This window comes from Alosa alosa, chromosome 24 (genome assembly GCF_017589495.1).
Source record: "Alosa alosa isolate M-15738 ecotype Scorff River chromosome 24, AALO_Geno_1.1, whole genome shotgun sequence".
Lineage (NCBI taxonomy): Eukaryota > Metazoa > Chordata > Actinopteri > Clupeiformes > Clupeidae > Alosa > Alosa alosa.
Genome location: NC_063212.1, coordinates 14,866,675 through 14,879,173, shown reverse-complemented (window position 1 = coordinate 14,879,173; position 12,499 = coordinate 14,866,675). Strand labels below are relative to the sequence as shown.

The following is a 12,499-nucleotide window of genomic DNA, read 5'->3' as shown; positions in this document are numbered from 1 at the left end:
TTCAGGTATTACTTGTGTGGCGTGCCCTTCACCGTCAGAACGGATCATGCTGCACTCCAATGGCTGATGTCCTTCCGTGAACCAGAGGGCCAGGTAGCGCGCTGGCTTGAGGAGCTACAGTCTTTCCACTTCACTGTGGTGCACAGGCCTGGGGCTCAGCACGCTAATGCGGATGCCTTGTCCAGGCGCCCATGTGCTGTGGATGGCTGTAGCTACTGCGACAGAAAGGACGCCAGAGAGGGAGAGCTACGAGGCGAGGAGACTGCTGCTGAGCCGACATGCTGTGCGCTGCAGGTGGTGGATGCTGCTGAGTGGGCCGCCCATCAGGAGGAGGATGGAGACCTGAGGCCAGTGCGTCAGTGGGTCCTCAGCGGGCACAGACCACCCTGGGAGGCTGTGTCAGGACTGTCGGTGGCCACAAAGAGTCTGTGGAGTAAATTCAATGTGCTACGCCTGTCTGATGGGGTGCTGCAGCGTGCGTGGAAGGAGCCAGCCACTGGAGAGGAGAGGTGGCAAGTTGTGGTGCCAAAAGACCTCAGAGAAGCTGCCATGGATGTTCTGGCTCTGGTCACTTCGGGAGCTCTAAAACTCTTCATCGGCTACGCCAGGGGTTCTATTGGGGTCAGCACCGTCGGGATGTTGAAGATTTTTGTCGACGCTGTGATGCATGTGCAGCACACAAAGGACCCCTGGACCAATCCCATGCCCCCCTTCAACAACAAACATCAGGGGCACCGATGGAGAGGGTAGGTGTGGACATAATGGGCCCATTTCCTGAATCAGACAGAGGAAACAAATATGTGCTGTGTGCGATGGACTACTTTACGAAATGGCCGGAAGCCTATGCTCTACCGGACCAGGAGGCCGAAACAGTGGCAGAGGCACTGATAGAGAGCATGTTCAGCAGGTTTGGAACAGCAGAGGTCATCCACAGCGACCAGGGTCGCAATTTTGAATCCAAAGTTTTTGCTGCCCTGTGTGAGCGTTTAGGCATGCAGAAAACACGCACAACACCATTGCATCCACAAAGTGATGGCCTAGTAGAGCGGTTCAATTTAACTATGCAACAGCAGCTAGCCATGCTCACAGCAGACCACCAGCGCGACTGGGACAGACACATCCCGTTTGTTCTAATGGCATATCGCTCTGCTGTCCAAAGCTCCACCAACTGCACCCCTGCTCTACTAATGCTAGCCAGAGAGATTCGGACGCCTGCAGAGCTGGCATTTGGTAGGCCACCGGACGCTGAACATCCACCGGGGCCGGAGTATGCTCGGAAACTTCAGGATCGCTTAGAAAAGGCCCATGCCTTTGCCAGGGACCAGCTGGAGAAGGCCGGCATGAGACAAAAACGGAACTATGATGTGAGGAGTAAGGGCAGAGACTTCCAGGCCGGGGAGTTGGTCTGGGTTTATACTCCTAAACGGAAAAAGGGACGGTGCCCCAAACTGGACTGCCACTGGGATGGCCCTTGTAGGGTCATCGAGCGTGTGGGCGAGGTGGTCTATAGGGTACAGGTTCCCCCTAGGGGTAGGAGAGTAGTTCTCCACCGGGACAGATTAGCACCATACAGAGGGAATGCTGTCCCATCGTTTGAGCTGGGGCCTAATTCACGGACAAATCCCGGGCCCTCTGCAGATTCAAATATCTCGGCCTCCCCTTCCCTGATGTCCCCCAGCCTTAGTGTCCCTGACACCCACTCGGCGTTCCCCGCTCAACCCCCTGTATCACCGCAAGGCAGACTGGGACCAGACCCAAGCAGGCCACGGAGACAGCAGCGGAGACCGCCACGGTTCAATGACTTTTGCATGACCCCTCGAGGGCGAGGGGCTTCATAAAGGGGGGAGCAGTGTGATAACCTGCGAGTTTTGTGTGATAATTGTGTTCTGTTACTGGTCAGTTCTTAAATTGTCGTGTGCCTTTTAGGGGAATTGGGGATGGAGTTTAGAGTGTGTGCGTGCGGTGTGGTGTGGGGGTTCGAGAGAGTTGGTTGTGAATGCCTTGTTGCATGCGTGAGTTGTGGCTAAAACAGCAACTCGCTTTGTTATACAGAGTTTACTTGACTTCAACAAAGTACGGGAAGTTTCCCTCGAATGTGACAAGAGTGTCCGGAGTATCACAATATGTTACAATTCTAATGACAAGCAAACTGTAGAGACATATGATGCAGACTCACACATGAGTATTTCAGTTAGTAAGAGATTCAATTGATGGCATCTACACCGGTCGTGAAGTCATGACAGCCATCTCAACAGTGGATTTTACAATTCGTCAGGACAACGCGCTCAAACAAAAACATACAGTAGGCTATATTGACATACACAAACAATCTATATGAACTAAATGTACATATACTGTACACATACTTGAAATAAAGTTATGCTTGTCAGACTTAGAGCAGCAGAACAAGTTTACTTGGCGGTCCCATGTTGTCCTCTCTATGAGTCTAAACTATTTCCTGTTTCTGAAATGTTGTCTCTTCATCTCACAGAAGTGTTGTTGCACTGTTGCACCATAATAGATGTTTTGTGCAAAACATTTTCTCTCTTGAGCTCTTGCTATAAATTAACGCATATACGTATATAGAGGTTTTGATGTCTCTATTTTTTATGACAACACTTTCACCTTCAATAAAGTGGGCAGTGTTATAACACCTCTCTTATGTTTTTAGCAGGCTACAGTCACATGAGCCCTCAACTGTGTCTCAGGTCTAACTACTGTACGCCACTGCTATTTTGAATCAAAGCTTCCACTGTCAAACTTCACACAAGTTTAAACCACCGCAATGTTGAAGTTGGAGTTAAAGTTGACTGATATTTAGCAGACAATTTTAACCAGAGCAACGTGTAACATATATCATGCCTGTTTCCGTCCTTTCATATTCGGGCCCATGAACGCTGGAAAGTCCACCACTAATAGAACTTAAAAAACGTGGAGAGTGAGTACTTCAGATTTCAGTTTAATCTTCTGGAGACTTTTGGTTGAAGGTTCTACTGTATGTTGTGTGACTGGTGTCATGCCCTTCATTTTTGCAGTGATGGTTCACTGTGTCCTGTGTGTCACTGTGTGTTTAAGAAATCAAACAAAACATGGTGTAGAGATTATTTTTGTATTTTATTTTTTAGTCATACAAATGGTACTCTGTAAAACACTGCTAAAAATGAGAGCACACATATTTTTGAACTGATCATACTTGGTCAAAGACACAATCTGGTTGATATATTAAAGAGGATCTAAATGGTCAAAATGTAACATTAACTATATGGAGTTCACCATTTTAGTCACCAGTTTAGTCAAAAAGCCTGCATCTCAAATGTAACAAAGGCAAATTTGCACCATGCAGGGTACACTTTTGGCCAAGCTGATACACATCAAAACAACTGGAATAAGAAAGAAACAATAAGTATGCTATGCTAACAATTAATAATCTATCTACAGTACACATCAGAAACATGTCAAATGTAAAAATTCAGCATTAAAAAAAAAAAAAACATGTTTAAACATATTGCCATTGTGTGATATTGAGATATTATGCATAGCGAATGGTATCTCATCATCCACTGTTAGTGTGCAATTTTCAAAGTTTCATATATGTTTGTATTTCCTGTAATTTAAAAATTACATAATTTATAACATATTTGTACGAAATGTTAGAGAATATCATACATCATCTGAGACCATTCATAATGACAAACTTACTTGGTTGTAGAGGCATGTAATCTGCTTTAATGGTGTCATAGACATCCGTGGTACCTAAAGAGACAAGATTATAATTATATATATAATTATATATATAATTATTAAATTCTATCATAAATTTGATAATATTTCTATCCTCAAGGGCTGACTGACCTCTTTGCAATGGCATATATTCTGACTGAGCCCCATCACTTTCTCCAGGCTGACTCTGGTCCTGGTTTGATCTGTGATTGGTGCATTCCCGCTGTTGACCACTAGAGAAAGACAGATATCTGCAATGAAACTTCATGAATGCAAATCAAATCTTCTTTCCAGCTGAAAGTAATCTGTTTGTTCAATGTTTCTGCCGGATCACTTAACTTCACTTATGTCAAACGTCTTAGCAATGGATACAAACACTTTTGGAGATGCACACTTACGGTGGTGTTGTCTGTATACCCAGACCTGCTGAGAAAGAACAAAGGTTGACATTTGAGCTCAGTTTTGTCTGGACAGCAACATTTGTGACACTCCACAGCAAAACCAGTCAGAAGTCACAAGTTGCTGTTATGAGATATATGAGAATGTTTTTAGCATAATAAAAATTATTTTTAGCATAATTTCACAACAAAATATTTACTCATGTTATGCATTAGTGTTGCAGAAGCCATACCTTATACCTTTTAAAATGTTTTTGAAACTATATAGTCATGTTACCTGTCACCTTTCAGTATTTTAATGTTACCTGTATGTTCATTGAGTTTCACACAGATTAGATTGTTCTATTTTATCTTACAAATACAAACACAGCAAGTTGAGAGCTAATGGGAGATATTCATTGTGTTAGATAAACATATGCTTTGGAAGCCTAGCAATTAAATTTAATAATCCCAACTATTCCTTAGAAGTTAATGGACGTGTAAAAAAAGAAGTTTATAGAAGTGTACTGTTGGTCTACTTATTTTGAACTAATCATACGTATAGCTAACTTTTTGTGTACTGATCAGAGAGACATTAAGTATACTTCGTAGTAAGCGTAGTAATTTAACATAAAGATTTAAATATATCTAGCCTGTACTTGGTACTTATACTGAAATTTACTCATACCGATGGAAAAGAAGTATATTTACTTGTACTTGTAGCCAGATTCTGATCTTTGAGACGATGCATGACAGATTCTCATTTCAATTAATTTTATTCACTTAGCTGATTCTAATATTACTCTTCTGGTAAACTTATATTTTTAGTGAAAGTATACTTTAAGTATACTATCATAAACATGAAAAAATTGGGTTAGGAATACTTGTCAACACTGGGTGGCAGTAGCTCAGGGGGAAGGAATTGTCCAGAAACCGGAAGGTTGCAGGTTCAAGCCCAGCTCCTCCTGACAAAGCAAGTAACCTCAAAAATCCTCCTGATGTGCCAGTTGGTGCCTTGCATAGTAGACTATTGGCGCGTGTGTGTAATATGAATGCAGTATATAAACAAGCCATATAAATACAGTGTGTTGGTAAACAATGCACGCACCTACAGTATAGGGTTAGCGCTTCGGACTTGTAACCGGAGGGTTGCCGGTTTGAACCCCGACCAGTAGGCACGGCTGAAGTGCCCTTGAGCAAGGCACCTAACCCCTTACTGCTCCCCGAGCGCCGCTGTTGTTGCAGGCAGCTCACTGTGCCGGGATTAGTATGTGCTTCACTTCACTGTGTGCTGAGTGTGTTTCACTAATTCACGGATTGGGATAAATGCAAAGACCAAATTTCCCTCACGGGATCAAAAGAGTATATATACTTATACTTACTTATACTTGTAGTGCATCTAAAAATGTACTTTTACACCTTAAAAGTACTTAAAGTATACTATAATACTGAGCTAAAAGGTAAACTAGAAGTATATAACTAGAATCTTCACTAGTTTACTTACAGTATAGATCTCAGTACTTACGTGTTTACTATTATAAACTGAAAGTGGGCCACATTTTGTCCGAAGAAGTATAAACATAGTACATGTACAAGTTTACCACATTTCTACTAATACTTTTACTACCTACACATACATAAACATAAACTTGGGAATTATACTTCAACTGCACTTCAGTTTACGTGATAAAATAAACTTTAAAGATACTTTTTTTTGGTAAGGGATTAGCAACACTAAAATTTCTGTTGGAACTTGTTAAGAGTACATAATGGCAGCAGACATGAAGTTCCTGATCGTTAACGTAAGTGATTTGACACACAGCCTTGGTATAGCAGAGCCCAAACAAAAGTTTACAGACATATTTCTGACTTTCTGTGACATGTACAAGCAGTACACTTTGAATGACCTTTATCTCAGCAGTATGTTGGTCAATAGTTGGTATAGGCGTTGTTTGAAAGATTTTATGGTCTTTCATAAAACCACTTAACCTAATGTGACCCATACGTCTGGTTTCGCTGTGGACGTGGAGGGTCACTTTTTCTAGAGATGAACACTTCAGTTTGGCTTACTTAATGGAGCAACTGAATGGTTGAAGAGCACCTACCTTTCAGCTTTTTGAAACGATACAGCAGGAACAGAATTATGATGAGGACAACCATGATCACCAGTCCAACAACCCCGCCTATTGGAACCAGCAGAGAGGATCCAGAATATGGAGCTGGCACAATTAGGACTGAGACACAAATGACATTTCAATTGGTTGTGAATATGTTGTATTTATTACTTTTGGTCATTAATGTGATTATTTGAGTTATTGGTTTTACCCTTTACTGTGATCCAGCTCACAGGTGACTCTCCTCTCTCTGGGTTGCTGCACTTATAGAGGCCTTCATGTGACTTTGAAACTGCAGGGATGGTCATCTCTCCTGTGGTGGAGGTCTGCAGGAGTGTCCCATCTTTATAGAAGTCAGCACTGATGTTTGATGGCTGGTAGCGATATCTACAGCGCAGAGTCAGAGGATCTCCCTCAGTCACAGGATGGACAGGACTCTCCAGGATTGCATCACCATCTGTGCACAATGGGATATACTACATTGTCAAATTTGACAATACCGATAGGAAATGCCAGCAATATTTTAGTATTTAGTATTTATGTTCCAGTTCTCATTGGTTCAGCGTTTGGTTCTCATTGGTTCAGCGAATGAGTGGTGGTGGGCAGCGGTGGTGTAACACCTGTGGTATAGCCAGGAAGTTGTAGGTTCCCACTGTGCCCCTGAGCAAGATACTTAAAGGTACTGTCAGAGATAACACATTTATTACATTTATTAGCTAGACACTTTTGTCCAAAACAATGTACAATACCAAGGACAAACAGACCAGAGAGGTAGCTCACCTCTACCTACAGTATTACCAAAGAAACTCCAAATAGAGTTTCGTTTGGAGGATAGGCTACCTCCACTTTTTTCCCTGTTTTCCTACAGGGTCTTCTGAAGATTTACTCACCTGTCAGTACAGTGATGTTGACAGGATTACTCTGCTCTCCAGATGCAGACTGACACCAGTAAACTCCACTGTCTGTCTGAGTTGCTGAGCTGATGTGGCATTTGGATCCTGTCTTAGTCCAGTCAAAGGGACACACATCACGCTCCATCTTACCCGAGGACCATCTCAATCTCCATCTAATAAAACTCCCGCTCTGCTCCTCACAGCCGAGGGAAAGAGACTCAGATGTGAAATGTTGTGTTTTATTGGTACTGACAACCACAGATGCTAAAGAAGAAAGGCCTAAAACAAAGAGAGAAAATGGCATATGACACGGTCTGAGAGACCCTGTTCAAAACAGTGTCCATTTTGAAACACATTAGGAGCAGTTAAGAGGTTACTCACCTGTGACCCAGAGAGGCTGAGGTTGGCTGAACCCTGTGTGATAGGGTGGCTCTCCTCTCTCTGCCCTGCATGCATAAACCCCAGTTTGTTTAAGAGCAACAGGGCTGAGAGTGTAATTGGCTCCAGCTCCTCTTCTGTCTGAGATTTGTGACCACCCAGCGCTGGTCTGAACAGTGAAAACAGTCTTGAACCAGTGGAATCTCCAGCCTGTAGTGGAGCCTCTAACTTCACAGCTCAGAGTCACTGAGTCTCCTTCGGTCAGCCAGGTCTGTGGAGGACCTCTAACAACTGGCTTTGGTATTCCTGTTTGTAACATTTAATTGAAATAAAAGGATGATTGTCGATTGCTTCAACTCTATAATGCAAATACTAGTTTTCTCAAAGGAACACAATATAGATTCCCCTTTGTGTCAAATTGCAATGTACCGGCTACCAACAGAGCCCATTCAACCCGTCTAAAACTGACAAAAAAGATGATGGTCCTCCCCGCAAAATATTAGTTAGATAGCGCAATTAGTTACACTGTGCAAAATCAGGTGCACATCGGCAATTTCAGAGACTTCATATTGTGCATCAATGGTATTTGGCTTTCACAGAATCATTGTTTAACATTAGGCTACTCTTTCATTCACTCACCAGAAACTGTAATGATGATGGCTTCACTGATCTCCGATGTCTGTGAGTCTCCGTTGCGTGTTGCTCTGCAGCTGTAGTCACCACTGTGTGACTCATGAGCCCATTTGATTTGGAATTCTGGCCCAGAACTCACATGCTTTCGCTCCTTCCCATTCTTATAAAAGCTGTATAGCCAGTCTGAGGGCTCTCCCCCATCTATGCCACATCTAAGAGTGACTGTCTCTCCACTGAAGGCATCTGTCCAGTTAGACAGCCGAGACACAATAGCTTTAGGAGACTCTGCACAAAACAACATTCTCTGAGTAAATATTATTTTAATAGAAAATGAAATGCTGCATTTTTCGTATAGCAATATTTAACTGTGTGTCATAAATAATCCCAAACATGCTAACTGAGTTATCTGTTTTATTCTGTTGACCTACACTTCTAACTTCTATGATCCGTGGTATAATGTAAATGAAAACAATTCAACAGCCTGAATGGTAAATAAAGGGGTAGTGTATCACCGAAAAACAAAGCCCTCATAGCACTGTATTATCATCTCACCTTCTGTTTCCTCGGTGGTGACGCATGGAATCAGAGCTGAGAGAGAGAGAGATTGTGTGAGAGAGAAAGACAGCTAGAGAGAAAGAGAAACAGACAGACAGATAGATAGATAAGACAGATAGATAGATAGATAGATAGACAGACATGTGTTTCACTTACAGATCATCAGCAGAATCACTTTACTGGCTCCCATGTTATCCCCTGTGTCTGTGTCTCTGTGTGGGCCTGCGTTTATGTCCGTGTGTGTATGTGACTTCCTCTGTTCTCTGAGTTGTGGGCTATTTATGGCATGTGGCTGCAATAGATGTGTGTGCCACCAGTGTAGTAATATAATTTGTTCTCTGTTGTCTCAGTGTTCTCATCAAGCTGCCCATTCCGTTGAATGCAGGATGGCATCCAGATACTGTAGTCCTGTTTTCATCTCACACCTCTCTTCCGTGCCTCTATGTCCAGTCACATGATCTTCAAAGTGTATCTTTGTTTGTTGTTTTTGTTGTCTGTTGTTGTTTTTAATCAACAATCACTATCAATTCAACCCAATCAACTCATCACTAATAATGTTATATGGTAGATAAGTACACAGTCACTGAGCAGATGACTATCACATTCAAAGTTAACTACTATAGCCAAACATTACACTGTAGCTCAATCCAACTATTGCCGTTTCATGGCACAGTGATCACAGTGGCTGATCTTATCGGCCTCTATGTTTAAAAAACGTATGTGTGGAAACGCCTCTTTCTGATAGTAGGTTGACTGCAATAAAACATAACACTTCTCTGGACAGTGGGAGTGTTTTTGAGAGATTGCAGTAGGGAGAGGATACAGTATGTCATCATTATGACCGCAAGAAACACTTCTTCTTGGAACTACCTTTAGAAAAGTTTATCGCGCTGAAAGATAATCACAGGGGGTTTCACACATTTCCTCAAAGAAATATCCTGGAAATCGTGCCGAATCCTTAAAGAAGGAGATATTAATCAGAAGTATGGGCTGTGAGATTTGATTCCTCTTTATTATTATTATTATCTTGCAGCCATCCTTAGATCTAAGAGCAGGGTCATTCCACGTCTATTCAACCAGGGCCCACGCACTTAGGTCTCAAAAAATTCTGAAAAAATTACCAGGTGTACCTATGTTACTCAGGAGACACACTGTAAAATTACTATTATGTAAGATCAATACTTTCCAAGATACAGCCAGTTTTACAGGGGGAGGGGGGTGTCGATTTTGTTCGGCCTCTTTTTTTTGTCAAAGTTCACAAGTCCACAGCGCAAGAACTAAACCAGGGGTCTCAAACTCAAATGAGCTGGGGGCCAATTCTGCCAACGTCATCTGATTGGAGGGCCGGCTATTTCTGAAAATGCAATGTTCTTTTTTTTCAAATACCACACAAAACTGCAAACAGAAAGTGCAAGTGTTTTTATCTAGTTTTAGACACCTGTGCTAGCAACCTTAGCTTATAAATAAAATAATGATAAAATAAATATTAATACAAATTATAAAATAAATGAAAAACATAAAAACAGGTATGTGTGTGTGTTTCACACCAAATAAAAATATTTCCTCTCATAACTTTTTTAAACCTGGCAAACTAGGCATTAGGGTTAAGAAAGCAACACCATTGGATTTTTATATAAAAATGTAAAAAGGCCATTGCTTGAAAGTGGTCAGAGATAAAGTCCTACTGTAAATGTAAAAATCTTTGAGTAAAACAAAAGTCTATGAAGGGGGTACATTTACCCATCTAATTTGTCACTGGATGACAAGCACCACATATTATGCACCTTTCACTAAATACTGGATGAACATATTTAAGCAGGTTTACTTTCCTTTTTTCATATTACCCACATAACAAATTAACAGGAAAACACCTAAGATGTATACCAACACCTAAGATGTTGTGGTTTAGTAATAGATTACTACAATATAGGCCTACAATAAAGTATTCTGGTCAAACAGTTCCTGTCGCGGGTAATCTGCAGTACCCAGAAGTTCATCATCATATTGCGGGTGACTTTGTAGTTCTTTAGAGCCCTATTTCTACTAGCCCCTGCTGTCTGTACCACATCAATTACGGACACTATCATCACGATTACCACTGCAACCTCAAGCTATGTTGGGCAGAGGGTCAAAACAAGCATGGTATGCTTAGTGGACACCGCTGTATACACGCGACCTCCATTCACAGACGCAATTCATGACTATCACTGTCATAGACGATCGATCATAATCTCCAAAAGGATATTCTCCTTCAGAATTAGAATAGGTGAATAACAAAGCTTTACCTAAAACTTCATCACACGGAACGTTTTTCAACATTTGGTGTAGGCCTATTTCTGCTTAATCTCTGCTTCGATTTCTGCAACACTATGGCATGCATTGCTTCCGCGCCATTACAAATGCACGCCTTTGTGTTTCTCAAGTAATACAAGTATTTCCTGAAAACTTTTACAGCAGCGATTTTGGGTTTGAATCAAGCTCTGGATGTCTTGCACATAGTGGAGCAGAGTAGGCCTACAAATGAGATTTATCACCGTACCTGGATCTATCGCCTATTTTAATCAGTATCGATTGTTTGTTCGAATTAATAGCCTCAAGGGTCGGATTACATTATTATGTTGTCATAACGTCAGCGGGCGAATTGGGCAGGACGCTGGCCGGATTTGGCCAAGGGGTCGGTGTTTGAGATGCATCACAGCCACAGGTTACTCTATACAACCACAGGTGGCAGTGTGGTGACTCTATATAAAAAACATATTGATGTCAATGGGGCATTTTGCCCATGTTCAGGGTGGAAAATAAAAAAGAAAGATTTGCATAAGACAAGTCAAATTGGTGTTTTCAAAAAGAAGGGATCATGGAGAATAAAGAAAACATATTTAAAAAAAAAATTCTGTGTATATTCCCACAAGGTGTTTGGGTGCTCTGAAAATGATAACCAAAATGATTTTTCAGACTTGTGAGGTCTGCTGTTCAGACCCTGAAGGATTTATTTTCTGTTCATTGCTTTTGTGAGAGTGTTTCTACTTATCTCAGTAAGGAAAAATAAATCAAGAGCCTATGTTGAGTACAAATATGTCTTCTGAAGGCTTAAACAGAGCCTAGCCAAAAACGCCAATACAATTTGTATCAACTTTGAGCGACAGCTATGACCATGCAGGATTATCCAGACCAAACATACTATTCCTATTTATGTACCAGCATGCAAAATTTGAGCCTCCTACATGGTTTAGTTCTTGCACTGTGGGCTTTGTGAACTTTGACAAAAAAAAAGAGGTCGAACAAAATCGACACCCCCCCCTCCCCTGTAAAACTGGCTGTATCTTGGAAAGTATTGATCTTACATAAGAGTAATTTTACAGTGTGTCTCCTGGGTAACATAGGTACACCTGGTAATTTCTTCAGAATTTTTTGAGACCTATGTCCGTGGGCCCTGGTTGAACTGACGTGGAATGACCCAGCAGTTATTCCCAGCATACGAGATTTCACTGGGATACATTGAATTGCAACATTTGCTATTTTTATGTAAGACTAGATAGAATAACTCTAATGCATGATCTGCAGCAATTTTGTTCTTGCAATACGTACCATCCTGACCTGCAGATGTCCAGCACAAGAGCTCATTGAAACAAACAGGATGTGACATGTCTTGTGTTTATGTGTGAAGCTGCCTGCGCATATTGTACATTTGATGCCTTATTTCCTCTATCACACCCTCTGCTGTAAAACACCTACACTAAGTCGTAACCACTCACGTTTTCCCACTCACAAACTCACACTTGTATTAACTTGAATTTTTTGGATTTTAGTTTGAATGCTTTAGAACTAG

The 12,499-nt window shown here is 41.6% G+C and overlaps 2 protein-coding genes across 3 annotated transcripts in view; one reads left to right on the top strand and one right to left on the bottom strand.

Moving 5' to 3' along the window:
- The window catches only part of LOC125289084 (basement membrane-specific heparan sulfate proteoglycan core protein-like), a 947,802-nt gene that overhangs the window by 781,266 nt on the left and 154,037 nt on the right, over positions 1-12,499 (top strand). The window lies entirely within an intron of this gene.
- LOC125289227 (carcinoembryonic antigen-related cell adhesion molecule 5-like) lies at positions 3,166-8,878 on the bottom strand. 2 transcript variants are annotated; one of them, XM_048235963.1, is made up of 11 exons: positions 8,827-8,878; positions 8,668-8,703; positions 8,122-8,400; positions 7,486-7,788; positions 7,102-7,383; positions 6,423-6,668; positions 6,203-6,331; positions 4,119-4,146; positions 3,853-3,953; positions 3,700-3,753; positions 3,166-3,604 (listed from the first exon to the last, which is right to left on the bottom strand). In XM_048235963.1, exons 1-11 carry the CDS (start codon positions 8,858-8,860, stop codon positions 3,564-3,566), a joined length of 1,533 nt encoding a protein of 510 aa, XP_048091920.1. In that variant the 5' UTR covers positions 8,861-8,878; the 3' UTR covers positions 3,166-3,563. The 2 variants fall into 2 exon arrangements, with proteins under 2 accessions (XP_048091920.1, XP_048091921.1); XM_048235964.1 differs by having other exon boundaries at positions 4,119-4,143.

Bases quoted from the DNA above. Each gene is read 5' to 3' on its own strand.
- LOC125289227 (XM_048235963.1), bottom strand. From the start codon at position 8,860: ATGGGAGCCAGTAAAGTGATTCTGCTGATGATCT. The intron at 7,789-8,121 runs GTGAGTGAATGA...TGTTACAAACAG, and splicing joins CATCATCATTACAGTTTCTG to GAATACCAAAGCCAGTTGTT. The intron at 3,954-4,118 runs GTAAGTGTGCAT...GTCTTTCTCTAG, and splicing joins GGTATACAGACAACACCACC to TGGTCAACAGCGGGAATGCA.